The following is a 25,823-nucleotide window of genomic DNA, read 5'->3' as shown; positions in this document are numbered from 1 at the left end:
ATGCTGATATTTCCTCCTTCTGTCATGGTTTGACTGGAATGGGAATGCTGCAGACCACATAGAGAGCTTGCTATGCACCATAAGTACTGAGGAACTCACTACTGCTCAGTGATAATTTTTCTATCACTTGGGCTTTCAATTTTGGTTCAAGTACTCATTAGAATGTGATAGAGTGCAATATATATTGTACACAGAACTTCAATTAAATTATTTTAAAGATGGGCTGAATGAACATTATGCTTTGTTTGGCTTTAAATGGTGCTATGTCCTTTCAAAATCAGAGCTGGGAGTGATGATCTAATTTGGCTTTCGATCAAATGACTGTTGGGTCAACATGAATTAATATGTTTCAAGTTCCAAACCTTTATCAGAAAAAAAGCTTATGCTTATAGAATATTTAATGCAGAGCAAACAAAAATTCCCGAGTGATGCAAACACATCATGGCATTTGGTAAATTTGTTACAAGGTTCGCTGCTGCTGCTGATTTTTCTGTTTCTGCTGGATTTAGAATTCATGTTTGCAATTTCTAGATACTTTTTCCACTTTGCAGATGGGTAGCTGGGCAGGAGGGGTTTCCATGTTGTGCCCAAGACATTGGATAAAGCAGTGAAAATAAGAATTTATCTGCCTGCATCTGATCCTCTCTTCTCTCTCACCTGGTTGATGGAAGCTCTGCTTGGGTGTACAGTGCAGGATTGTTGTTTGTGCTGATGCCTTTTCCTAGTGGTCAGATGCAAGTTTTGGGCAAGAATATTGAGGGGACGAATCTTGTCTCTAAACTATGAAAAAATAGAGTTTTCCATGTCTTGTTTTCTGGTGCTGTGCAGGAGTGACACACCATCATGTACTCCAGCAGGGAGCACTGAGGGAGAGAGCAGGGTCATTGGAAATGGGAAATGAAGGAAGGGGGTAAAGGCATGACCAGTTAATTGTAGAAGACATTGCTTCATTTGTCTGAGCTGTTGTTTGAATATATTTTGTACTTGGGAAGGGTAAGGTGATTCGGTCAACAAGGAAAGGATTTTGTATTAGAAGTCAGCCTAATGCCTGTTACCTTTTTGTTTTGGGTGTCTTCTAGGCAATTGAATTAATAAGGTAGTAACTGTAGATTAAGTAGTTGATTTTCTTTGTTATTTAAGTTTTGGTTCAACTTTATAAGATGTAGGTACCTAGTCTACATTAAAGTTAGTTTAACTTGTATTTGGTTTTGTTGCTGTCAGAGAATTGCTTGGATGGACTATGTCAGGATGTTGTCAATCTTTTAATTTGTTTGTTTTTTGGCTAAAATGGGTTGATTACTTCAGCTCTGGAGAGGCAAACAACCCAAGGACTGCAAAAAATATGGGTAGCTTTGTGTGTTAGTAAAACCTACAGGAAATATTGATGGAATGCACGTATTGGATTAATTGTTGTAAAATCCTTGTCTTTTTAAAACAGAGCTCATTATGAGATAGTGTTTCTTCAATAACAATCATAAGCCAGACAATCTACTAGAAAATACATTTTTTATAAAGGCAGTTTTATATAATGGTTGTCATGTCTGCCCTGATTACTGTGCATGCTTGGAAAACAGGCAAAAAAAGGGAAACATTTACTTGTTTTCCATTGTATTTTTGAACTAAAAGGTATCTTCTACTGCCTGCTTTATATTCCTCTATAGGTAGTTTTAACTGGACCAGCATATATTTATGTAATCTTAAAATACAGAGGTGCAGGTTCAAAGCTGTAAAGGTACAAAGGTCATTATAATTTGGGTTGAATTAAAACATCAGACTTTTTTTGCTAAAGTAAAATAAGCAGTTGACTGCATGTTAAGGGACTGTTTGTGTTTATTTAACTCCAAATGCTGAAGTATGAAGTATGCCTCCCCCTGTTCTGTTCTCCAGGCCAGGCAATAGTCCTGGAGAAAATAGTCTCAAGCTTTCAGGATGTTTTTTATTGATGACTTTGTTCTCAGGTGGAAGGAGAGAAAGAGGGAAAGTTTGATTTTCCTGGTTATAAGAAAAATAATATTTCAGAAATAGGTATTTATTCTATTAAAACCAAAAAAACATGAAGGTTCATATTTGTGTAGTCCATAAGGATAAATGAATTTTCCACAGTTGTCAAACAGTTCTTGTATTTTGTCATACACTGGCTGTATTAATACAAGAGTGTAGGAGGGTAACTGTTGTCTTTTGATGGTCCAGTCTGAACTTTACCACAGAGGGGTGGCTTTTTCCAGCCCTGTTTTAGCAGCAGTTTCCTTTTTAGCATAAGGACAGGGATGAAGCAGCACAGGCCCTTGCAGTTCCCTGGTGTCAGGTTTTCTGTCCCAGCACTATGGATCCACCTGCCTTGGTCTTCTGTTCTGCTTCTGGCTCTTTACACCCTTCACTCCATACTTCCAAGTCAGGACTTTGCTTTTCAAATAAGGTATCTCTGAGCAAGTGTCCTTTTCTGTGTGTGTGAGAGCACTTCCCTAGAGCAGCTGAATGCTGCTAATTACATCTGAGTATGCACAACCAACAGCTGGGAAGGGTGATTAGGTTAAAAAGGAAAATTAAGAAAAGAAATCCCACATAGCAGTTGTGCAGGAAGCCTTAAAAGTCTGTGGAAAATTCCTCACCTGGAGCACACATAAATTTCCTTGAACTTCTTCAGAAAGCTTTTTTGGAAAGCAAGATTGCCATGAATCCTGCTAGAATTAGATAATCTGAAGGTCCAAGATGGATAGGTTTCATTTTACATCCAGCTAGCCTAAGCATGTGTGTTTATGTGAGACTGTTTTTGTGAGTAAAAAAAAACCTTCCTTCTTCAGTCTTGTTCCAGTTGTAGTGAACTTCTCCGTTTCAGAGATCTGAACATTGCCTTTATTTTTTCATATAGGAAGTCAACTCACAACTTTATTTGATTTTATTTGTTTGTTTATGATAAATTCTTACCAGTGTCTGAAGTGGTTGCTTTATGTTGTGGACTGGATATATTGTTGCCCTGTTAGGAGCAATTACATCTTTTGAAACACAGCAATGGGCAGTGTCTTTAATGAAGAAAAGTTTGTGGAAATAGCACAAATAGTGTATATGACATTTTTGTTTGAGGAGAACTCAGATTAACTCCTATCTCATAGTGAAACTGGAGAGCTTTTACACCAGCCTAGTGTATTGGCCCCTTTAAACCATTAATGCTGAGTGGTGGTTTTAGCTCCAAACAGACTTTGTTTGTTAACATGTGTTTGGCAACAAAATGGCTTGCTAATTAAATGGTATACAAAAATGTAAATTTCATGATAAGGCACTGTAAGTACAACTGTTGGTAGCACAAAGTAGTAAGTACTGGAAGAACTAGTTGTGTGCAACTGTGAGTCTAATTGGAAGTGTAATATGAAGAAGCAAAAAACTCTGTTCATTCTGCACAGTTGGTAAATAAACACTGGGTTGTGTGTATTAAGATGGAAATTATACTTTCTATGCTGTACTGATTTGTTTAGAAGGGTACACATTCATTTAGCTCCTCTGTTTGGTATATTACCTCTTCCTGGCTGGATTTTCCTCCTGCCTTGTGCAAAGCTACTAGTGTACAGGAAAAAAAATGCCCATCAAGAGGAAATAAGTATGTAAATAAAAGAGTTTGAACATATCCCATGTTTCAAAAACACACAGTTGAGTCCTTGGTATTCCTTGCCATTGCTGAACTGCAGTGCTGCATGCAGCTCTTCATATTACTCCAGGACGTGTAAAAGGAGAGACTGAAACAAATCTTTGTTTCTCCAGAACTTGCTTTTCCTGGAAGACTAGGATGGCAGTTGTGTGTTTTATTACAGTGAAGATTATTGAATCTGTCACATTGTGCCATTATTTAATGGTAAAGTCACATCTGCTGCCATTAGTCAGCTCGTTGGCTAGTCTTTTGGTTAGAGAAATGTTACTAGTGGGTGTAGTGACACCACAGATGCAGTCTATTTTATTATTTAAACTTACAACTTCAGTTTCATTAAGTTAAAATAGATTCTGCTGCAGTTAGACCCTTGCACAGCTTCTGACTATTTTGTGAAGTTCAGTCACACAAAGCTATGAGCCTGAGGGTCTCATTGAATAGGTGTAGTGCCATTTAAACACCTATATATGTGGTAAACAAGTATGGGAGGTAATGCAGAACATTTATTTTTAAATGTTTATTTAATTGCACGAAGTTACCTAAACAGAAATGTAAAAACAGAATTCAGCAATATGATTAAGCTGTTTTGGGGTCATTCATTCTGTAGTTCTTGTGGTTTAATAGTGGTGCTACTTCAAAATTGTCCTTTTTTGTTGACAGCATGTTTTATTCAATGTATTACTATTTTGGAGTCACATCTAAAATTTTTTTCTCTCTCTCTTACAGACTGGACTTTGACATTGCTTTCATGAAAGAGGTTTCCAAGGTTTCCAAGTCTTTGTCTTAGAATAACTTTGAGAAGAACTTCTATGTAGCTCTTACTTCCAAGAGTGCTGCAAAAATGATTACTTCAGATTTGCCAGTACTACAGTGAGTATATGCTTCTCTCTACATTTGAAACCTTGGCTTTAAAAAAGGTTGAAGTAAACAGAGAGGTGATTGTGAAGATAAGGCACAAGCTTGAAAGAAGTGCATGTTAGTGTGACTGTTCCAGGCCTCCTGTGTTTTCATGTGCTGAAAAACTGTGTAAAAAAGCTGCAAAACACTTAATCTAAAAAGTATTTCTTTCTATGTATGGAGACTTAACTTTGCTGTGGAAAGCAAAACAAGGTCTTTGCTACTTTTATGCTTCAGAATGTTGTGAGATTTCAGCAGCACGCATTGGTTTTGGTCATAATGGGCTGTATTGTGTATTCCAGTTGTGTACTTTTTCACACCATGTTGTGTATTCCAGTTGTGTATTTTCTTACAGTGAGCTGAATTTATTGTGCAAAAAGCTTTTGCCTGCTGCAGTTGAAGATAGCAAGTGTCATGAACATGTTCTGGTCCTGCTGGGAAATAGTAGTGGCTAATGCGCATGGGAACATATCTGTGCTCGGATAAAGTGAGCTGCTGGGAAGAACAGAGTGAAAGTCTATAACAGGAGGAGCTGGAGAGTAAATCAAGTACAATTAAGAAGGAATTTTAGAGACTGCAACCTGCTCTTCTCTTCACAGAGCAGAGAAAGCACACAAAGTGAGGAAGTTCATGGGGTGAGGTAATGACAGAGAAATCAAAACAGACCTAATGGACTTGGCTTGGAGAAAATTAATTTATTGCTAATTAAAAAGGGTTTGGATGATGGTGAGAAGCAAAGACAAAACCTACCAGGTGTTTCTTCTACCCCTGCCCTTACCTGAGTTCACCTTCAACCTTTCATCCCACCCTATCCCCTCATGCCCCAGTGTGGGCACCCGGCCTGCTCCAGCATGGGCTCCCCTCACAGGATCCCCCACCGTGCCCTCACAGGCCCTTGGTGCCCTCACACCTCACAGGATCCCCCACCATGCCCTCACACCTCACAGGATCCCCCACCATGCCCTCACAGTCCCTTGGTGCCCTCACACCTCACAGGATCCCCCACCATGCCCTCACAGGGCCCTTGGTGCCCTCACACCTCACAGGGCCCCTGCTGTGCCCTCACAGGCCCTTGGTGCCCTCACACCTCACAGGATCCCCCACCATGCCCTCACAGGGCTCTTCATGCCCTCACACCTCACAGGATCCCCCACCGTGCCCTCACACCTCACAGGATCCCCCACCATGCCCTCACAGAGCCCTGCACTGTTCCCTCACAGAGCTCCCTCTGTCACCACCCTCCTGCCAGTGCCAGGCACCTGTGCCAGGTACGTTTGGTAACTATCTAATGTTAATTTATTTTTATTTGGAATGTTTTCTATTTTTTTTTTTTTTTTTACCTCAGGGTGTGAAGGAACCCCAGTTTATCAGGGTTGGGTGGCGTTCCAAGCTAAGATTTAAGGCCAGTTGTTTAATAAATGGAATGGCTGGACAATTAAAAAGAAATTTGTCTGACCTTAATAATGGCATGCTTTGCATTACAATTTTCTCTTGTGTTTTTAAAATCTCTTTAAAGAAATGTAGTTGTGTATGAGTACAGGCTAAAGCTGGGGATGACCTTGATGGGCAGCACTGAGGGGGAGTGTCAGCCTGAGGGGGTTCTTGTTAGCTTAGGGATTAGTTGTGGAAGAACATTTTCTTGGTTCATATTTCCTAGATTTGCCACATTCAAGAAGTGAGGCAATGTTTGTGAAATATGCCAGGAACAAAAAGCTAGGAGAATCTGTGGTGGTCAGAAAGGGATATTTGCATTCCCGCTTCAAGAACCCAGATGGACTTACAAAGTGAATGGAATATCACAGATTTTAAGGTTAAAAATGGATTTGGTAACTTTATGCACCAGCTCAAAAACCTGAAGGATGTTAAATATAGCAGCATATTCTTTAGTTAGAGCCACTGATACTAAGCAAATTGAAGAGCTTAAGAAAACAATAATGCTTTTTCTTTTCTGGCAAAGTTGGGAAACATTTAATGCTACTCTATGAAGAGTTGGTGAGATGTCATCCTCAACAATAAATGTAGTTTTGATTGCTTTTGAGCAAGGGATCATCTTTCATTTTCAAAGAACTTAGCATGATATGCACATAAATGTTTTGGGACTCTCCTGAGGTCTCAGAACATTGGCCAGTGTGGATGAAGTATGAAAGAAAGTGATAAATTCTAATTCAGAAGGTCCCAGTCAGGCTGTCATCAGGAAGAGTGCTGGCTAAGGGTGAGGAAACCTGAAACAGTGTTTGGGCTAGGGAGTATTAGCTTCACACATTTACGAATTTGGGAAGACATGGTCCAGTTGCACACAGAACACCAAGGTTTCCTTGCTAGCTCTTAAATGAATTATTTGAAGGATTATTATAATCTTCCATTCCTGTGCTTATTTTCTATTTTTTTGTAATGTTTTGTAATCTTTTTGGCTACCTTCTTAGAACAAACAGTCCTCAAGCCAATTTGATATGTTAATATACATTGCTTAGGACCATATCATATATTCCCTCCTAAATTCTTCTTTGTTGAGGGAACGTGAAAGGATAATCTTTAACCTTTCTAGATTCATAGAAGTGGCTTCAGAGCACAATGAAGACAGGATTTCACTTACTGGTGTTTTAGATGTTTGGAGAAAACATTTGGTGTACTTGATCTGTGTGATGGACAGGTATGAATCTTCTCTCAGTGACATGACTCATGTTTTCTCCTTAGGTTTTTGAAGATCAGCTGTGAGAACTGATTCATCCATGATTCATGAGCCTTTTCATTTAGCCATTTTTCTTCATGAATGTTTTTTTTTCACAAGGCTGAATCTGGTGATAGCAATTACTGAATTTATCTCTGCCAGAATGTCAAGCCCCTCAGAAACAGCTATAAAAGCTTATAGAAGTGTTTTGGTTCCTTTTTTTAACAAATCCTGAAACGTAAACACAGGTTTTTGCTGTGGTAGTGGTATGTTTTTTAAGGGGCATAGTATATAACCACTATAGCTAGGAATATGTGGAATAGGAGAAGAAAGGTAAATTCCTTTTAATTTGTTTTAGAGAGGTGTGAAATTTACTGTGTTAGTGGAAACATGTTTCTCAGAAGCATGACATGGTAAAGGGCAGTCCAGTAATATGGTAATTCTTCATTAACACACTGATAGGTTAAAGGATTAGTAATTATAAATCTGTAATAATATCTGGAGTTTTTAGAAGGGATCCTGGAGTTGCTGCCACTTTCCTAGGATGCTTTAGTTACCACAGAAATCAGAAAGCAAAGCAGAGTATACCTGAGCCCAGAAAGGGGGGTGTCACTTGCCTCCTTTGCTCTGCTCACTCCAGTGTTGTAGGTCCCCTCCCACCTCTGTCAAATTCTCTTAGGTCCCTGTCACTTCAAATGAGTCTTAAGGGAGGAAAGGCTTAGCTTCAGGCACTTCCACCTCTCCTTAGATGAGGCAGGTTTCCTTAGACCCAGATTATCTTCCCTCACAACAGCTTCAGGAAGGATAAATTATGACTAAGCCAAAGTTTCCCCCTCAGGTGCCTAGTCACACACATGTGGAATGAGGATAGGATAATTCTGGTCTATTAAGATGTGGATAATTACCACCAGATAAATTACTTCTTAGAAGTTCTGTGACATGTGTAGGGAATGAGGGAGATGGATGCTGGCCAGCTGCTTCTCTCACTGAGTGTTACAAACTGACAGGGCTGCAGGCAGTTCAGAGATGCTGCTCTGAGTTCAGAAGTAAGGACAAGGGGCATGAATGTGTACCCAGAGCAGCTGCAAGGCTGGGACAGAAGCAAGAGGCACTACCTCCCAAACTGAAAGGGCTCACAGCCATGCTGGAAGGACCTGTGTGTGCAGGAGTTGGATGATTAAAACAGAATTCCTTGCTGCTTGAAATGTTTACTTTAATATGAAGCCAGCTAAAGACTGGAGGTTGTCCTTGATCCTGTCTCCCTACTCCAAATAATGTGAAGATTGAAGGGAACCTAGTTTTTGATGTTTTCCCTTCTTCTTTCATATATCCTTTGCTGGAAAGAAGTTTCCTTTCTTCTTCACATGTTGTTAGGGTTGTATGATTTGAACCATTTATCTTCAAGCTGCTTGTCTTGATCACCTTACTATCAATGGAGAGAAAACAAAATTTATAAGACTGAAACTGTCTTATCAGTTTTGGACACTGACCTTAGCATGAGGTATCTTGTACATTAAGATTTTCTGCACTGCATATGTCTCTAATTTAGATTAGGTGAATCTTACCCTTAGTACTAATTTATTGAGCTTTTCCCAAAAAGGGAAATGGCCAAAGAGGCTTCCAACAAATCAGAAAAGTTTTACCAAAAGAATACTAAGAGAATCAGGTTTAATAAGAGAATCAGGTTTCAGACAACAGTTGGTGTAAGGCAAAGAATAGAAGGTGGTTAATAACTGTTCCTTCCATATGCAGTGTTTGGAAAGATTTGAAGCTTCCAGAACTAAACAGACAAATGTATCTGGAGGTTTTGCTAGACTGGACTGAGACTGTAAATCAGCAGAAATTCAAATTCTCTGTGGAGTAGATGCATGTGAAGTAGTAGTAAAGTTTAATTTATTTATATAGCTCTGGTGTTTCAAGGGGAGGGTTTGAGATGTTTGCCTAGGAGGATTGCTGAATCTGTTTTTAATAGAGAGAAATCTTTATCCTGATGATCCTAGGGGTGCAAGTTTATAAGCTAGCAAAGCACAGTGTTTCCTCCAGAATGAGGGTATTGTTTAGATAGACACACCATGCCTGGAACTTTTCCAGTAAGGATCTGAGCAGACCAGAGAGAAAAGCTTTGGGGTTTTATTTTTAGAGAGAGCAGTACAGAATGGTTTTAATTTCTCTCCAGCAACAGAAGGGAGCAAATATTTTTATGGGGTTCCTTACTTCTATATTCAAACTCTTTTAAAATTGCCATTGTAGCCAGTGTGCATTTTTGTTAAATTGACTTGCAGTGTGATGAGCTATATGAGTAAAGGCTGGATACACCCATCTGCATAAGCATGTTTTCAGCTGTATTTACTGCATTACATTTCTCTGCTGCAGCCCTAATCTACCAAACAATTTTGAACTCTATTTGGGGTATCTTTTATTTGGTTTTAGGCTTTTAAAATTTTTGGGTGTTTTTCCAAATACATAGCTTGGTGCTAAGTTTTTCAAATTTTGTATTTTATGAAGTGCAAAAGCTACTTTTTAGCTGTATCACAAAAAAACCTACATTTTCAGTATTTTGTAGAGGTACTGCATTACAAGCATGTAATTTGTGAACTCAAATGCACTTGAATAGTGGTTTTTCATCTAGGGTGCCTGATTTTCTGGGGTGTATAGAGTATCTAATCTGCTGAAGTTACTTTCAGTAAGTGATTAATAGATATTCTGCATTCTAGCTTTTGTAATAGATTCTGTGGACCCCTTGGTGGTTTTGTGCTTGCAAATAGAAAAAGCTTGGAAAACAATATCTTAATATTAGAAATTCATCATTATTCTGCAGAATTACTTGAGTGAGAGCAGACCTAGACAATACAGTAATTTCAGTAAAGAGGAGGATGAGAACGTTCCCAGTTTTGATACAATAATATCTTTCTGCATTATTAAATAGCTTTCTTGATGATACAACAAATTTGTGAAGTATTCCTGATCTATAAAGCAAAATACAAAATAACCCTCAGACAAAGTGGAAGATCTGTGTAGATCTTTGCTTGCTGGCGCGTCTCAGTTTCTCTAGAGCAGATTACTAATGCTGCTGTTGATGTTTGAGGCTCTTATAAATTATGGAATAGGTCTGGTTTTCACCTTCCCTTGGTCAAGTTGAACAACAGCTGAACTCCTTTCACTTCAAGGAAATGAATTTGGATTTAAAGAAGTCTATGATTATAACTACACTTGACCCATCCTTGAATACCCTAGAATGTTACTAGTTGTGAATGAAAATCTATAGAGATCTGCTCTGGTGGTCTTGCACAGTAAAAATAAAGCCCATCAGTAACAGATGTGGTTTTGCATGTGAGCTGCCTTTGAGCAAGGTCTAATGCCTCAAAAGATGAACTACAATCTGAATTTCTTCAAACAGCCATGTCTGTTTGGAAGGCAGAGAAGTACCTGTGCCTCTGACTGGGAGGGGTGGTGAAAATTAGTGAATTATTTTTTTCTTATCATGAACTTAAATCTGAAATGTCAACAAATGAGAAATTATAATTTGGGCTTCTCTGCTAACAGGAGTTGAGCAACGTCAAAGCTTTTCCATTGTATTTCCAAGTGAAAATGTTTTTCTAATTGCAAAAGTTATAAATGTTGTCAGGTCAAAGGGAGTTTTTGGGTTTGGGCCTCACAGTCAACATGAATCCTCTTTATTAATAGCTGCCCAAACCCCTTGTCTTGGGGTGTGACTGAGAGCTGTGTGGAACCTTGTGTAACTGTGCTAGTGATGAGACAGCTGGATTGGACTGCACATTGCTCTTGGGGCCTTGACAACAGCTCAGAAGCAGCTACAAAGAGTAGAGGGAAGTTCTTGGTAGTGAATACATTGTGGGATTGATGTATTGAGTATGTGCTGGTTAATATAGCCACTTTTGAAGTTCACATGTTTTCAAATGAAAATTAATTTAAAGAATCACAGTCAATAAAATGACATTGCAGCTGATGAAAAGGGAATGCCTTTTGCCAGGGCTAGCAATGCTCATTTCCTTGGTTTCCAGAATAAATGGAGAAACCTTTTAAAGTCTTTTGTTGTTTATTTGTTTTCTGGCTTAGGACTGAGTATTTAATTGGTCAGTTACAGACTACTAGTTGATTTCAGATAACTTGAGTTTATATAATGTTTTTCTCACCTAGGGATTCTACAAATGAAACTACTGCACATTCAGATGCTGGCAGTGAGCTTGAAGAAGCAGAAGTCAAAGGAAAAAGAAAAAGGGGCCGACCCGGCAGGCCTCCAGTATGTGTAATTTATTTTGGTTTTGTTATGCATCTTTTTAATTTATTTTTGTTTTGTTATGCATCTATTTATAATTGACTGCAGACTCTTTCATCTGATCATGTTGTGGTCACATAAATAGGCTTTTAATGAATCCTGTGTCAGACTTTATGAAGACTTGTCATATGAAATATTTATCAAATTGATGTGCAAACAATGTTTGGAGTCTTTAAAAAAGGACATTAAAATTATGCCATAATAGCTATTAATTTTTATTTTGCTAGCTGCTTTCATGAACAATACAGATTTGTTATTATTGTCATTACAACTTTCTTCCAGATATGAGAATAACCTTGGTAAGTACAACCATTTTCTTCCTGAAAGTTGTAATGGACTTTAAGTGACAAATTACATTTGAGCCATCCTTTTATTACTGATAATCTCTTAATGTGAGTGGAAGAATTACAGCATGATATTTACTAGATTCCTGAGAAAATCTATTAACACCTTTAAAAGTCATGTGATTGACATACACTGCATTCTGTTTACAGACTGGCAGCTTCAACATATCCCCTGGCATAGTGCAGCAGGTGATGCAGTTGTCTTTGTCTCTGCTGGCTTGTCAGTAGGAACATACAGAAACAGTTCTCTATTACACGGGTATTAGGGAGGCTTTCCCTTTTATTTTAATCTATTTTATAAAATAGACAATTTATTGGAAAATAAAGGGAAAGTTCTGTATGTCATGTTGTCCTCCATCTTTGTTCTTGTTCTTTTTTCCCTTGGCTGTATCACTTGAAGTACACAGTGTGGAGTAAGACTTGGTGGGAACTTGTGTATTTGTTATAAATGAGTTTGATTCAACCTCAGTGTTGCTCTGTGAATAAACTCACAATATGAATGTGCCATATATCTATATAGCACTAGTAGATAGAGATTTTTTTTTTTTGACCCAGGGGGCTTTGGTCCTAAGGCTTATCTCAAACCATGGGCTTGGTGAGGATGTAAGAATGGATAGATCCATGTGTTACTCTCTCAGGCATGCTGGCCAAGCTGGAGCAAATTCGTCTTTACTGTGGATTTTCAATCTGCATCACAGTCTCTGGACTCAGTCAGGGTGCCAGCATTTTAAATCCTGGTCTTTTCTGGGCACACTGTCTTCCTTTTTGAAAGCTCTCAAACACTTTCCTGTGGTGCATATATTCTTCATCAGATAAATGGATTTACTCATGAACATGAAGCCTCTTCAGAGCAAGCCTTAAAGAAGTGTTTGAAAAGAACAGCTTATCTGTTTACTTAGTTTGTAACCAAAGGCTAAAATGAAAAATTATCTTATGAATATTTCATTAGCAAATCTATGGGGTTTTGTAACTCTAATAAAAAGAAGGCAGGTTGGTGCAACCTGATTGCTAACGCAGAATGTTGTCACAATATATGAATTCAAGTTATAGCAACACATGGGTTGTTTTGTACCCAGCACATACTCACTGGAAGGGAAAGGTGAATGTTACGAAGAGCCTCTGCTTCACTTTATTAGTAGCTCCTATGGGAACATTAGCTTGTCCTGCTATCAGGTTTCTAGGGGAGGAATTGTTCATTTTGCTTAGAACAACTTCAGGCTCATTAGGTGTGATTGCAAGCGATGAACATGCAGAGGAAGCAGCCGTTGCTTCATTCACAAATTGATGGGGGCTGTGACCTAACTGCTGCTGCTAAGGAGTAAGACCATAGGGTTATCGGGGGAATTCTGTGGAAGCTTCATCTTAATGCTTAAGAGGATCAGAAAACCCCAAATCCAGTCTTGAAACTTACAGGAAGAAAATAGAGAATGAAACAAATACAGTATCCTTTATAAAATTGTAGTTTGTCAAAATTTGGAAGACTTTGCTCAGTTCTACTTTCTCTTTCCCTTTTGACCTCCATCCCAAAATCTCAGGAAAGCATATATTCGGACTGGAAGAGTTTGAGAGAGGAAAAGCAATATGGTTGTTTATGGAATGGGACTCAGCAGAACTCATTGCAGCCTCCTAGTCAGAGCAGAGTCAGCTTTGGGATCAGACCACATTGCTCATGGCTTTTCCATTTTGATTTTGAAAACTACCAAGGCTGGAGACTGCACAACCTCTCTTAGGTGCCTATTCCATTTTACTTCATGATAAATTTCTCCCTTGGTTCTTAAGAAGAAGTCCCAAAAGCAAAAAGCCACTCTAATGACTAGAGGATAGATGCAAAAACCTTGGAAAGGCTAATCTAGGCAATTGAATTTACAGCATTATTTTATGTTAAAAGCCAGGGACTTGGTAATTGTATTGCTTTATCAAACCATGTTGCCAGCCCAGCCACTTCCCTCAGGAGAATTGCCTGGTTCTTACAGGAAGTGCAGCTCTAACATTTTCCCTACCAACTCCTCACTACCATGGTGTTTGTTTCCTTCACAGGTATCATCTACCTTTATTGTCAGATGTGAAACAGATTAAAAGGTTTAGTTAAGTTTAGAAATATTTTTCTTAACTGAGATTTAGCTTAGATGATTTTAATTTCTGTTACAGACCTGAAGAATGGTAGCCCAAACGCTCTTCTGACTTCTCTGGCTGGGATTTTTTTCTAACTTAAATATTATGATCTAATAAGATTTAATCTCTTCCTGCAAATGCAGATTTGCTGATGTCCTTAGGCCATCACGGCTACAGTGGCACATCTGCCATAAACATACTGACCTGTTTTGGAAAGGGACTTTACTTTGTGCTGCGTGATCCAATTACAGAGCTGCATAGAATATATTACATTAAATATGTGTATGTATTTTAAACAGGTTTCTGCTGAGTGTCACAGAATGGACTTGATCTTTTATCAGAAAGATATACTACTATAAGAGGATTTTCCAGATTGTTTTCCAAAGAAAGACATTCTCTGTAATTTTGAGGTCTTTGTAAGAAGATGATGGTAATTTGAAAAACTGCCTTTTGTAGCAAATACCTGTTCAGTTCACAGAGAACTGTGAGGTATTCTCACCATTCATAGAGAATGGTGAGAATGCTTTGGGGGTACCTTCACTTTCTAAACCACATGGAACTGGCTGATGTTTAATATTTCCTTTCAATCCAAGTCATTCCGTTCTAAAACACTGCATTTCAAGTAGCCCTTTCACTTCTATTCACTGTTCTAATGAGTACTTGACAGAGTAGGCTAAACAGTCAATTTGCAAATAGATTAAGTGCATTGGTCATGGAGAATGGCTCTCAGAATCTAACCTGACTGTCCTGAACTCTCTGGCCCTTGCTGTGAGTTTAGCAGGGGCTGCACCATGTCCTGCTCCAGGGGCTGGGGCTGGCTGTTGGCCATGTGCCCTTCTGAGGACTGGGTCTTGTAGAGCAGATGCCCATGGAGTGACTGGCCAAGAGCTGAGCCTGTCCAGCCTGTGGCATATTGTGGTGCACATATTTGTGGTGCTGTACGTCAGAATACTGTCTGGGTATGTATTTAATGAATTCTGGGAATAGAATTTAACAAATTCTATTTAAGGAGTGGCTTCTAACAGTCCTCTCCTTGAAGTTCCTGAGTAATACTGGCCAAAATGCCCTCTCTGTCTCCTGCATTATTGAAATACATGGGTATGGATGTGCTCTCCTGTTCTGCACAAGGGATTTGAAAGCCCAAGGGCTTATGATGAAGTATAGCATTCACATCCGTGAACTCAGGCTCAGATCAGTTATTTACCCATCCTTTTATGTGTCGTCTTTTGGATGAACACTCTGTTCAGCATTGTTGGCATGCTTTATTTTAAACTACCTGGCCTCACCTTCCCAGGAGCTCAGAATAGCTTGGCTTAAACTTCAGCTGCTGGAGGTTGAGGCAGTGAGAGAGATCCCTGGCTGTGTTTCAGATTTGAAGTAGGAATAGACAGATTTCATCTCTAATTCAGAGGACAGGGAGAAACATCAGTTTGTCTGTTCCAGAGGTGGCAATTTGGAATTCTCTGCTAGTTTCTCTCTCATCCCATACTCAGAGCCACAGCCTATCTTTCTCCACTTAAAGCAAGAGGAAACAAGGCACTTCTGATGCTTTTGTGCTAGCAAAGCCTGTACAACTTTGCTTTCAGGTCCTTTTGTAGTTTTTTGTATGGAGGAGACAGACCACAATGCCTTATCTTTGCATTCATACAGGAAATTTTAACTTTGCAGCAGATTCTTGGCCTTATTTAATCTTGCAGTATAGATGTTAGATACAGCAGGGGATTGAGTTTTGCTTCTAGTTCCAAGTTATACGTGTCCTGATTAATAACAGGGAGGAATCCTCTTAGAAGAATTTCTTTTCATACAGTCGAGGTTTGTGGTTGGGTGTGATTTACATCATGTCCTGTTTCAGCTTGCCTGCCTAATGATTTAGGTCTGTCCCTTACAACTGAAGGGAGTCTGTAGTTCAGTAGAAATGCAGTGCATTGATAGCATCTTTGTGAAGACTTTTCTATCCTGTTACCTGTAGCATTATAAGTTTTCCTTTTAAACTTTTGATGGGATGGCAGTATTTTTGGCAATCTAATCTATTCTTCATTTTTCTGTGGAAATAAGTCTTTTTTTGGTAGTAAATGCCTCAGCTAGAAGAACTGAAATTATTCAGGCATTTACAGCATACTCTCTTGATTCTTTAAGATGGCTTTGAAAGCTCTTGATAGATTTTTATATGAGTGAAAAATAGCACCACCACTCCCAGCACTGCCTCTGCTTTTTTTGTCCTAAACTGCAAGCACTGCAGCTAAAGCAGCTCTGGGTGCACTGGGTGTTAGGGGACCTGCACCCGTCTTTATTTGTAGGATGAGACTTTTCACAAGGAGCACTTTGTTTCTCTGACCAAAACAGTCCAAAGGACTGTTGGAATCCAAGAACCTTCTCCCTAGGTAATCATGAAGATGGTATGAAATGTGTCTTAGTCTTTTTATAATCTAGATTAATTCATGCAGACCTCAGGCATTACCAGTCTTCCACTTAACACAAGCTGGTAACACAGGGCTTCTTGAGGAGCTGGTGCCTTGGAGAGGCAAGTTCTTCAGTCTTACTCAAGTGGAGGTTAAAAAGCTTCTTCCACCTTCCCAGGGAAGTGGGGTATTCATTCCTCTAAATGACTCACAGTGTGAATGCACATACAGGTCGTTGTTTTCAGGTGGTGTGTTAGAAGTTACTGACTCGAGGAATTTCACTGCCTTTATTTCTTCATGAAGTGCATCACATCAACTTGGGGAAAGTGAATGGAAAATGTCAAGCCACTTTTTTGTTTGTGTAGTCTGTGAATCAATTTTCACTGTATTAATTGATTTTACAAATGTGGGTCACCTTTATTTTCTTCACAGTAATTTTAAAGACGTGAAAGGACAAGTATTGTGTAGCTAATTTGTTACAAAATCCTGAACTGTCATCAGTTTAATTGCAGTCAAGATGAGTATTTTGTTTCCTGTTTGCATTTGTTTAAGCCTTAAAGCAGCAGGTAAGGTATGTGACAATCAACATGGCCATTGTTGGCTGTTGCTTCAGTTGTGGCATATTCTGGAACTTCCTAATGCTGGTGTATATAAACCCTCAGCTTTTCTTGTTGCAATTTGAAAAATCATCAGTAATTTCTGTTTTCATTTGGTACCTCAGTCCATTTTGATGGCACATCAGCCCAGCTGTTCTGTGTTTTGGAGTGAAATCACAAATGCAACTGCTGCAGCCTCTCAGCTCCATGCAGCACTTTTTGTGGTGTGTGATTAAAAAACCTCAAACATTCTTACCTTGTCATGCTGCTTATCCGTCCCTTTGGCAGTCCTAATTCACCCACTTGAGGGGGGAACTTTCTGTTTGAAAGCAGTAAAACGGTGTGCAATAATCACAATTTTTGCTTCTGTCAGGGCTTGAGCTTCTGGTTTTTTCTGTGTCTTGACTAGCATTTGGTGGGTCCATGGGAGCAGACCTGCTATAAATTCACTCTGATCTTAGGAAACATCTTGTTTTACAGCTGCCAGTGATAGTCTGACAGGTTTACTGGGGCCACATTCAACCTTGAGCAGGGCTGTTTCTGTGTGGAAGCTCTTGATGGCATTAGAGAAAGGGTTTTTTGTTTGTTTTTTGCAGAAGGATCACCTTTTCCTGTGAGTGCATATGTCTCTTTTCTGGGATGTGTGGTTACCTGTGCCTGGCATCCTCAAAGCCAAACATAATTTTTAGATTTGTAGCTTTTGCACCTCCGCTTCCAAGAGCACCCTGCCTTTGGAGATATGCTACAGATGCTCTGAATCATGAATGAGTCTTATCTGTGTTTCTATGGATGTACCAGTCCTGCCTTTTCCTTCTCTTGCTGCAGTGGTGTGGAGGATGTCTCTGTCCTGGGATGGAGTCATAGAATGCCAGGTTGGAAGGGACCTCACAGATTATTTGGTTCAACCTTGTTTGGCAAAAGCACAATCTAGAAAAGATGCCTTAGCAGCCTGTCTAGCTGAATCTGAAGTCTCTGATGTTGAGGAATACCCAAATTCCCTGGGGAGATTATTCCAGTGGCTGATTGGTCTCTTTGAAGCAGGATTTCTTACTGAACTATGTGCTCAGAGGCAGGCACCTGTATGAAGCTCAAGCCTGTCAACATGGCCTGCAAAGTTTTTTGCTGTAAATTCAGAGACATTATGTGCAAATAATGTTTGACAACTGCATTGTAATATTGTGTGTTAATGACTAAGGGAATGCCATGTGCTTTGTTGCTGGAGGACCTATATATGACTTTCTTTTCTGTTCACACTCTGGAGTGAGATTGAACTTGGGCTTCCTGCCAGATGCCTGCTGGGTGGAAGTACTGAGGGGTGGATGCCCTTTCACTAGTGCCCTTCCACCTGAAGACTGTTAATCCTTGCCTAGCTCAGAAAGTTCACATTTTGGGTTTTCTTCAGTCTTGAGTGGAGCATCTTGTCTACTTGTTTTGTCTCTAGAGGCAGGATTCAATACAGATCCTGCATCTGGATTTTACTACCCCAGCTTAGATACACAATGGCTTTTGTTAGATGCATGATTTTTCTCCACTCTGAGAGATGTTCTCATTGTCAAAAGAAAATCTACACCAGAGAGAACTTTTGTTCAAATAGACTCGGTAATATATCTGGTGCTAATTCAGAGCCAGGATCTTGAGGTATTTACTTGGATCTGAGGAACCTGATTTTACCCAGTAATTTGTCAGAAGTACATATGTCAGTTTTTTCTGTACCTCTTCTGAGGGCTTGGTGGTGATGTCACCCTTCCAGTTCAGACTGGGAGCCTTGGTCCAAGCACCTCCCTTTTCCCAGGATACCTGACAAAGGGAATTAAAACTGGGCATTTATATGCCCAGTGATGACACGTTTTGAGCCTGTGTCCATGGTACTCATGCTCAGGTACTCAAACAGGTGGCTTTTCTCATTGCTGTCATTAACAAGGTCGCTTTGGATATGTGTATTTCACATCCATCTCTTACTTCTCCCTTCATTCTTGCAGCATTTAATGCCTCTATTTCAATTGCATGTTGAAAAAACTGAGCGTAGAGGGGGCTTGCATTAGTTTCTGAGGAGGGAATCAGTTTGCATTCAAGCTTTAATTTAGCAGTCCTTGTAGCTAGGTAAAGTGCTTACTGTCTTCCAGATGGAACAAGTGTATGGATTATATTTCTCAAAAGAATCAATTTACTTCTCATTCTTTCCCTTTTTAATAAATAGTGATCACATGTCTCTTTCAAGCTCAGTAGAACTTAAACATTTCATATGTTGATAATACTCTTGATGTTACAGGCAGCTTTGCACATATTTAAAAATCCATTGAGGGAGATATTTTTTGATCCTAAGTGCAAATGTTATCCAAAAAACTTCACAGAGATCATACCATTATTTTAAGCTTTCCAGCTTGCATTTCTATGCAAGTCCTTAATTGAATATTTGCAAGAGGCAGTTGCACTCTACCTTGCCCGTTGCTTCAGCCCTCTGGCCCCACCCCTTTTAAAGCAGTGATCCCTTTAAAAGTATAGGGAAAGTTGAACTTTGCAGGGCTGTCTTCTACCAGCTCTGTGCCAGAAATTAGATCCCTTTCCTCTGCAGTAAAATTCTCAATGTGTCTGCATTGCAATATGCAACTGAAAATGTTGACTTTGTGTTCTTTACTTAAAAGCATTAATAGAAGCTCAGCTGACAATATACCTGAGTAAATGATGCCATGAGAATATTGTCCAAAATTTAATCTTTGAGTTGCTTATGTGTTGTTTTCTTTAACAAAATTCCTCACAATAGCTTCACTGTTCTGTGGAAAGCAGCAAATTTTGCTTTTGCTTGCCTCACAGTAGGGAGAAAGAATAGAAGTAAGAAATCTGATGTTAATTTCTCCTGAATTTTTTTCTGTCTGTTTCACAAATGACTTAAATTCAGAGCAAACTGTTCAGTAGGTGAGTCTGACAGGTGGTGTCTATACCACCTGATTAAAACTTCGAAGAATATAGAGAAAATTTACATTAAGTAATTTAGACTCAAAGGGAAAATGTTTTAATTCAAAATTTTGAAGCAAGAGGCTGTTATGGTGATCTACTACATCTGGCTGTACGAATGTGCTGATTTGAGTTGAGAACCTGACTATGTACACAGTTTCTTATAAAAGTTGTATGAAAATGAAAATGTGGCAAATGTATTTTTAATGCTTTAAGAAAGACCATTAATTAAGATCACCAGTTATTCTCAATGTCTGTGTTGTGTAAGACTCATACAGGGATTGACATGGACTGGTACTCCACCATTGGGACTTCACCACTGTCTTGGGGTAACCACAACTTACCTAGGCATGGCAGTGGCTTTTAAATAGTCTCTTAACAACTGATAAATAAAATTATATGTACCTGACTGGATAAAATCCTGATTTATTTCCCTAGCTGACCTGCTTTGAGCAGGAAGTCAGACTGGAGACCTCTGGAGATACCTTCCAGCCTGGCTCATCCTGTGATTTTTGTGTGTATAAATGTGTGTGAGGGTGTAATCACGTAGTGTTTATGGGTTATAAAGATAAGCTGGGTGTATAAAGAAACACTGGGTGATTTCAGATGTAGCTATAATAAACTTTCACTCTGCTGGTTTTCTTTGCCCAGTCTGCCACGAAGAAACCCCGGAAGTCCCCAGCGGACAAGGGGCGTTCCGACGCTGGAGCTCGAGGAGCGAGTCGTGGGAGAGCCAACGGCCACCCGCAGCAGAATGGAGAAGGGGACCCTGTCACCTTGTTCGAGGTGGTTAAGCTGGGAAAGAGTGCTATGCAGGTAAAATGTTTACTTGTCTTCCTCCTCACAATTCAGTGTTATCCTGACTGGAGTCCAGTCTAAGCTGTCCTTTTGTAAACAGCAGTATTTTCTCATGACTGCATTGGTCCAACACACTGTGTAGGATAAAGTACAGGACTGAGTGGGTTCTGATTTAGGGCTGTCATGTATCCTGCTGAAGAGCAAGAGACCTGGCAGGGTCATGTGTTTCAAATTCTCCATTATTTTGTTCATTACTCCTAAGTTAAAAATGTATTTTGGTATTAAGCAGTTCATTAAAGTATATCCTGTAGCAATCTTTAAATGGGCAAAAAGTGTATGAAAGTAATTATGGATCCAAGCCTTTTTTATTCACTTGTTTTTTCAAGAATACTTGCTCACAGAAGCAGTTTGGAGTACTTTGCACTGGAACTTGCATTCCTGCTGTCCTCATCAGGATAGCAGGTGAAGGATAAACTATTTTCCTAGACTTCCACTGAGTCTGAGTGAAAATGTTGACACATCCTGAAGGCAAATTTTTATTTATTGTAAAATAAATTAGATTGTCCTATTTGCCTCTAGAAATGTTTCTTACCCTCTTATGTTTTGATCAGTTCAGAGGTCTTTACAGGATGTGGGGCCAGGTGAGTTGCACCTCAAGACCCTGCACAGTAGATTGTTTTTGAGGGTGTTGTGTGGTTTTTAGTAAGTTGCTGTGCTGCAGCTCTTGGTTTGATATGCAAAGGAGAAACAATGGGCCCAAAACACTCTTCAGCCCATGCAGTCCAAAGCCAACAGTCATTCGTGCTCTGAAGGATTGTTTAAGCAAATCTCCTTTACTTTACATTTCAACAACACAGGACTTAAGCAGTATCAGTTAGTTTGTTTTGATGCTGACTAACATGAGAAAAGTACAGATTAGGAAAATTAGGTCCTAAGTCCCATTCTCAATATTACTTTTAGTGTAGCTAAACCTAAGTCTCTTTTAAGTCTCACAGAAATCAAATATTGCAAATGAGTGGAAGTTGTTGAAAATTTTCTGTCTCAAACCTGTGGAAAGTATGAGATTTAATATTAAAGAAGTAACACACAAGAAGGAAATGAGAATATTTGTTCTTCATAGTTTCTGTGTTTACACTTTTTCAGGATTGACCCTTCTTATCTAGTAGGTGAAGACAGAACAAATTTACTTGTAACAAAGCTATGGATTCCTTATGCCTTTTTCCCCTACAACAGAGCTTCCAACTTTGTTTGGTTTTCAGCACTTTTTCAAATTTTGTTTTTGGCAGGAATTGAGGAAACATCTGGAGTCTATTTTCTGGTTTTTTTTGTGGTACAGAACATACAATATACTTTATGTAGTATAGTTGATTTAGAGTTATTGATGTTTGCAGAAGCTAAATGGAAAGGAATGAGCAATTGCTTTGATATTTGATGACTCTGTGTGTATGTGGAATTCACTTTGATACATTTTATCTATTTCAAAAGAGATGCTGACACAAGTCTCCTGCAGATTAAATACAAAAAAAAATTGTCTGCATATTTGTATTAAGAAACCTTTGGAATTCAGATACAAAGGAATTATTTTGAGAAGTGGAGAATTTGTGTATGCATGTGGATATTGCATGTATTGCATGTATATTCATTAGTATATGTATATGGATGTGTGTCTGTATATTCACGTATACATACCTGTATCCACAAATCACATTTGCATAGACGCACACATGCCCAACCTGCAGGTAGGAGAAAAAGTACACAGCACTATCTATGCAGGGGAGAGATTATATACAAATAGGAAAGGAATAGGCATGATTATTTGAAGGCCTTGGGTGCAAACAGGCAAAAACAACTTGAGCCCTAATTTGAGGAGCATGCATTACTTGGGCACCTTTGAAAAATTTACTGTTGGTAAAAATATCCTAAAAAATGAAAGAAACCCTGTAGTAGGAAAGAGAATGCAATTAAAATGTTATTTAATATTTTTTAATTTGCACTTCTGGATAATCATCTCATGTGAAATCAAGGTTCTGTAAAGCAAACTTAATAGTATCTTTATACTTGTATTTTCTGTAATAGTTTAGAGATTTTGGTGCAACAATTAGGAGTGCTTGGCATTCCTGTTTTTCATATTTTGATGCAGGTTTTTTTGTTCAGTTTTAGCACTTTTGTTGGTATTGCAGTTTTCAAACAAGCTCTGTATATTTTTATTTGGTTGAACATATTATTTCTCAATATTTAGTTCTTTCCCTGTAATATGAACATACTTTTTTTCTAGTGCTCCTAAGTTTGTTTCCAGCAATGAAAACTTGGGAAAATTCAATTAATATATTCTGAGATTACATGGAAATCATGTGCTTTCGTTTCTGATCTATCTGCTCCTGCTGTTTGCTTTTAGAATTTTTTTTAGTTCTTAGAATTTTCTGGCTTTGTGATGCCTATTCATAAAAGTCTTTTGCTTAATTCAATTTTCACTTCTAAGCTTCTCTCTTTTGGTTCTCACAGCAGGATTAATTTATTACTTCAGGCTTATTGCTGGTTGCTTCTTCCAGGGAAATAAAATCAGTTTAATTTTTTGTATTTCAAGTATACATAAGTCCAGGACTGCTCTTACCATAAAATCTTTGCCTCTGTCATGAGGTGCAGCTTGTGTCTTGCTTGAACTCTGTAAATCTATTTGTTGCCAACATTAAGGTGGTATCAGATGGTTTTCATTTGCTCTGTAACCTTTTGTACAGTTAGTGCTTCAGAAATTGTTCTGTAAGCACCTCTCTGTGTATGAAGTGTGACATGACCTTCTCATGCTTTCTGCAGGTACATTTTCAATTGTTGCTCCATTAAGACTGTTCATAGAACTTCTTCAGTGATTTTTGTTTTCATAGTTAAACATGATGCTCTTCTGCATTTTGTCATTTATCTCTTCCATATATTTATTTTTTAGTTATATCATTTTATAGTGATGGCTATGTCATCTACATTTCCCTACTCTGAACTTCCATAGGTAGAATGGTCTCTATTAGCACTTTTCATGGGCTCAGCTGCCCACTGGTGGGAATGAAGGCTTGGGTGAGCCTCTGCTCTTCCAGCTGAGCCACCCAGGCAGAGACTGACTGGTAGCTAAAATCTTCAGACATCTCTGCACTGGTCTCTGACCCTGCTGTTAAGATGACAGGGAGCTAAAGAGATGAGGTCAGATTTTGTTTAGGACTCAGACTGCAAATTTCTTATGAATTATGATCAGTTATCTGTAATGAAGTTTGTGCTGCTGGTGGTCAAACCAAACATAGAAGTATTCTGCTTTCTTGTCTGCAAAGGGGTTTTATTTCCCTGGAACATCAGAGAGAATGCATCATCAGTAACTGCAGGAGTTGTTCAGTACCAAAACATGAACAGATCTGTGCCTTGATAATTCTGCAATATTCCATGCATTACCAGTCACCTTTAACTGCTGGCAGTTCACTACAGAGTAGAGGCTGATTTTGAGGGAAAAAACTTTTTAAAATTGCTGCCTCTGCTTATGCTCAGCTAGTAAAAGGTAATCTTGGTGTTGATTAGACATAATTCAGAATAAATATGGCTCCATTATATGCCAGCAAGTATTTTAAGATAAGTCTCCAAGTATCTAGTGTTGAAATGGCATTTTTCATGGTGCCACTAGTTCTTCCTTGTCTTTCCAGAAATCAGGGATGAACGGGGTTCCTCACTGTTCTTACCTGCCCATCTTGGCACATGGGGATTTGTGTCCTTTGAGGTTCCCTCACTGTGCAAGTAAAGCTGTATTTGCAGCACTGCTTATCCTGCCTTGGGAAGTCCCTCTCTGACAGTAGGTCAGACTTATTCCTGGTTAGAGTGACTGTAGAACTGTATTCACCTTGTGCAGGAGGATTTACATCTGTTTTTACAAAGATCCTTGACATTAAGAACATCAGAGCAGCTGTAACTGGATTGTACCAAAAATCCAACAGCCTGTTGCTGACAGTGGCAGCTAAAAAAAGGAATCAGACAGCAAAAACAAATTTTGGGAGTTCTCCCTACCTCTGAGTGTTGGCACTTCAGGGCCACTGTGGTGTCTGTTCTCAGTGGCCTTAATGGATCTCTCTTCTCATAGTTTTTTCTCCCTCTAGAAGTGTTTTTTGCCAGATATCTCTGTGTCTCCCTCAGCTATTTCTGAAAGTGAAGGTCTTTGAAGATTAAAATATACAGACATACATTAAGCATTTAACACATGCTTTTTGTTTTAAATGCATGTTTTAATTTAATTGGCCGTTATTGTATTTTAACTGCTGGATCCTCCAGCTGAAGGATGGATAATAACTCAGGGTTTCCCCAGATTGTCTCAGAAACTCCTTAGGATTTTGAATATGCAGTCTCTAAAGTTTACTGGGCAAAATTACTGCATTTATTATTGACATTTAAACTACTTATCTTCATTTTGCTCGACAGATTTCTTCTGTAGCCTAATCTTGCTTTGCTTTTGATTCTGTGGTACTGAATTAAAAGAAAAAAAATCAAAACTAGGTACATGGTTTTATAGTTGTAACATTGGGAACAATTTAGTCACCAAGTGAAGCATTAATTAATTAGAGGAGTATCCCTTAATACCAAATTAAATTTTCCGCAGTCATCACACAAGGCTTCTTTTCCTTTGTGATTTAATAAGATGTGAGATGATTTTGCTCTTAATGTGAACATAAGTGCCAGTAGTGCAGTGTGTGAAAGCATTTGTACCTGAAAATACTCATTATACTTGAAGGCAGAGAAGTCTTTTAATGTCTAGAATGTTGATGTTTTTTGAAGTGTCTGGGGTGATCTGTGAACCCTTTACAAACTGTGTGAGCAAAGGAATGCAAATCAGGTGTTTTAATAAATTGATGGGTCTTTTACTGGAATAACTCAATTTTGTTTTAGCACTCCTCCAAGTATATTTTCGTTCTGATGCTCAATGTTTATGAGTAGTTTTGATGCTTTGTGGCATCATTCATGCCCGTGATTGGCTCAGCTTAAACAGACACAGCCCCTTGGAAATGGTAGCATGTCTACTGTGAGAGATGAGCACCTGCAAAACTTCTGTACCACCTTAGAAAATCTTCTTGGTAAGAGCTTTGTGCAGTGCACCCACCTTTTCT

The 25,823-nt window shown here is 38.9% G+C and overlaps 1 protein-coding gene across 7 annotated transcripts in view; it reads left to right on the top strand.

Moving 5' to 3' along the window:
- Nucleotides 1-25,823, top strand: part of STAG1 (STAG1 cohesin complex component) — a 167,072-nt gene that overhangs the window by 35,675 nt on the left and 105,574 nt on the right. For 5 of the 7 annotated variants that reach the window (XM_085587016.1, XM_085587017.1, XM_085587015.1 and 2 more), the window contains 3 exons: nucleotides 4,364-4,507; nucleotides 11,361-11,465; nucleotides 20,541-20,718. In XM_085587016.1, coding sequence (XP_085443142.1) covers nucleotides 4,479-4,507; nucleotides 11,361-11,465; nucleotides 20,541-20,718 — 312 coding nt within the window. In that variant the 5' untranslated portion in view covers nucleotides 4,364-4,478. The remainder of the gene's footprint in view (nucleotides 1-4,363; nucleotides 4,508-11,360; nucleotides 11,466-20,540; nucleotides 20,719-25,823) is intronic. The other 2 variants (XM_021537159.3, XM_021537160.3) reach the window with 1 other exon arrangement.

Source organism: Lonchura striata, chromosome 9, assembly GCF_050655825.1.
Source record: "Lonchura striata isolate lonStrDom1 chromosome 9, ASM5065582v1, whole genome shotgun sequence".
In the NCBI taxonomy this organism is placed as follows: domain Eukaryota; kingdom Metazoa; phylum Chordata; class Aves; order Passeriformes; family Estrildidae; genus Lonchura; species Lonchura striata.
The sequence above is the reverse complement of the archived record's forward strand: the minus strand, read 5'-3'. Positions and strand labels throughout refer to the sequence as shown.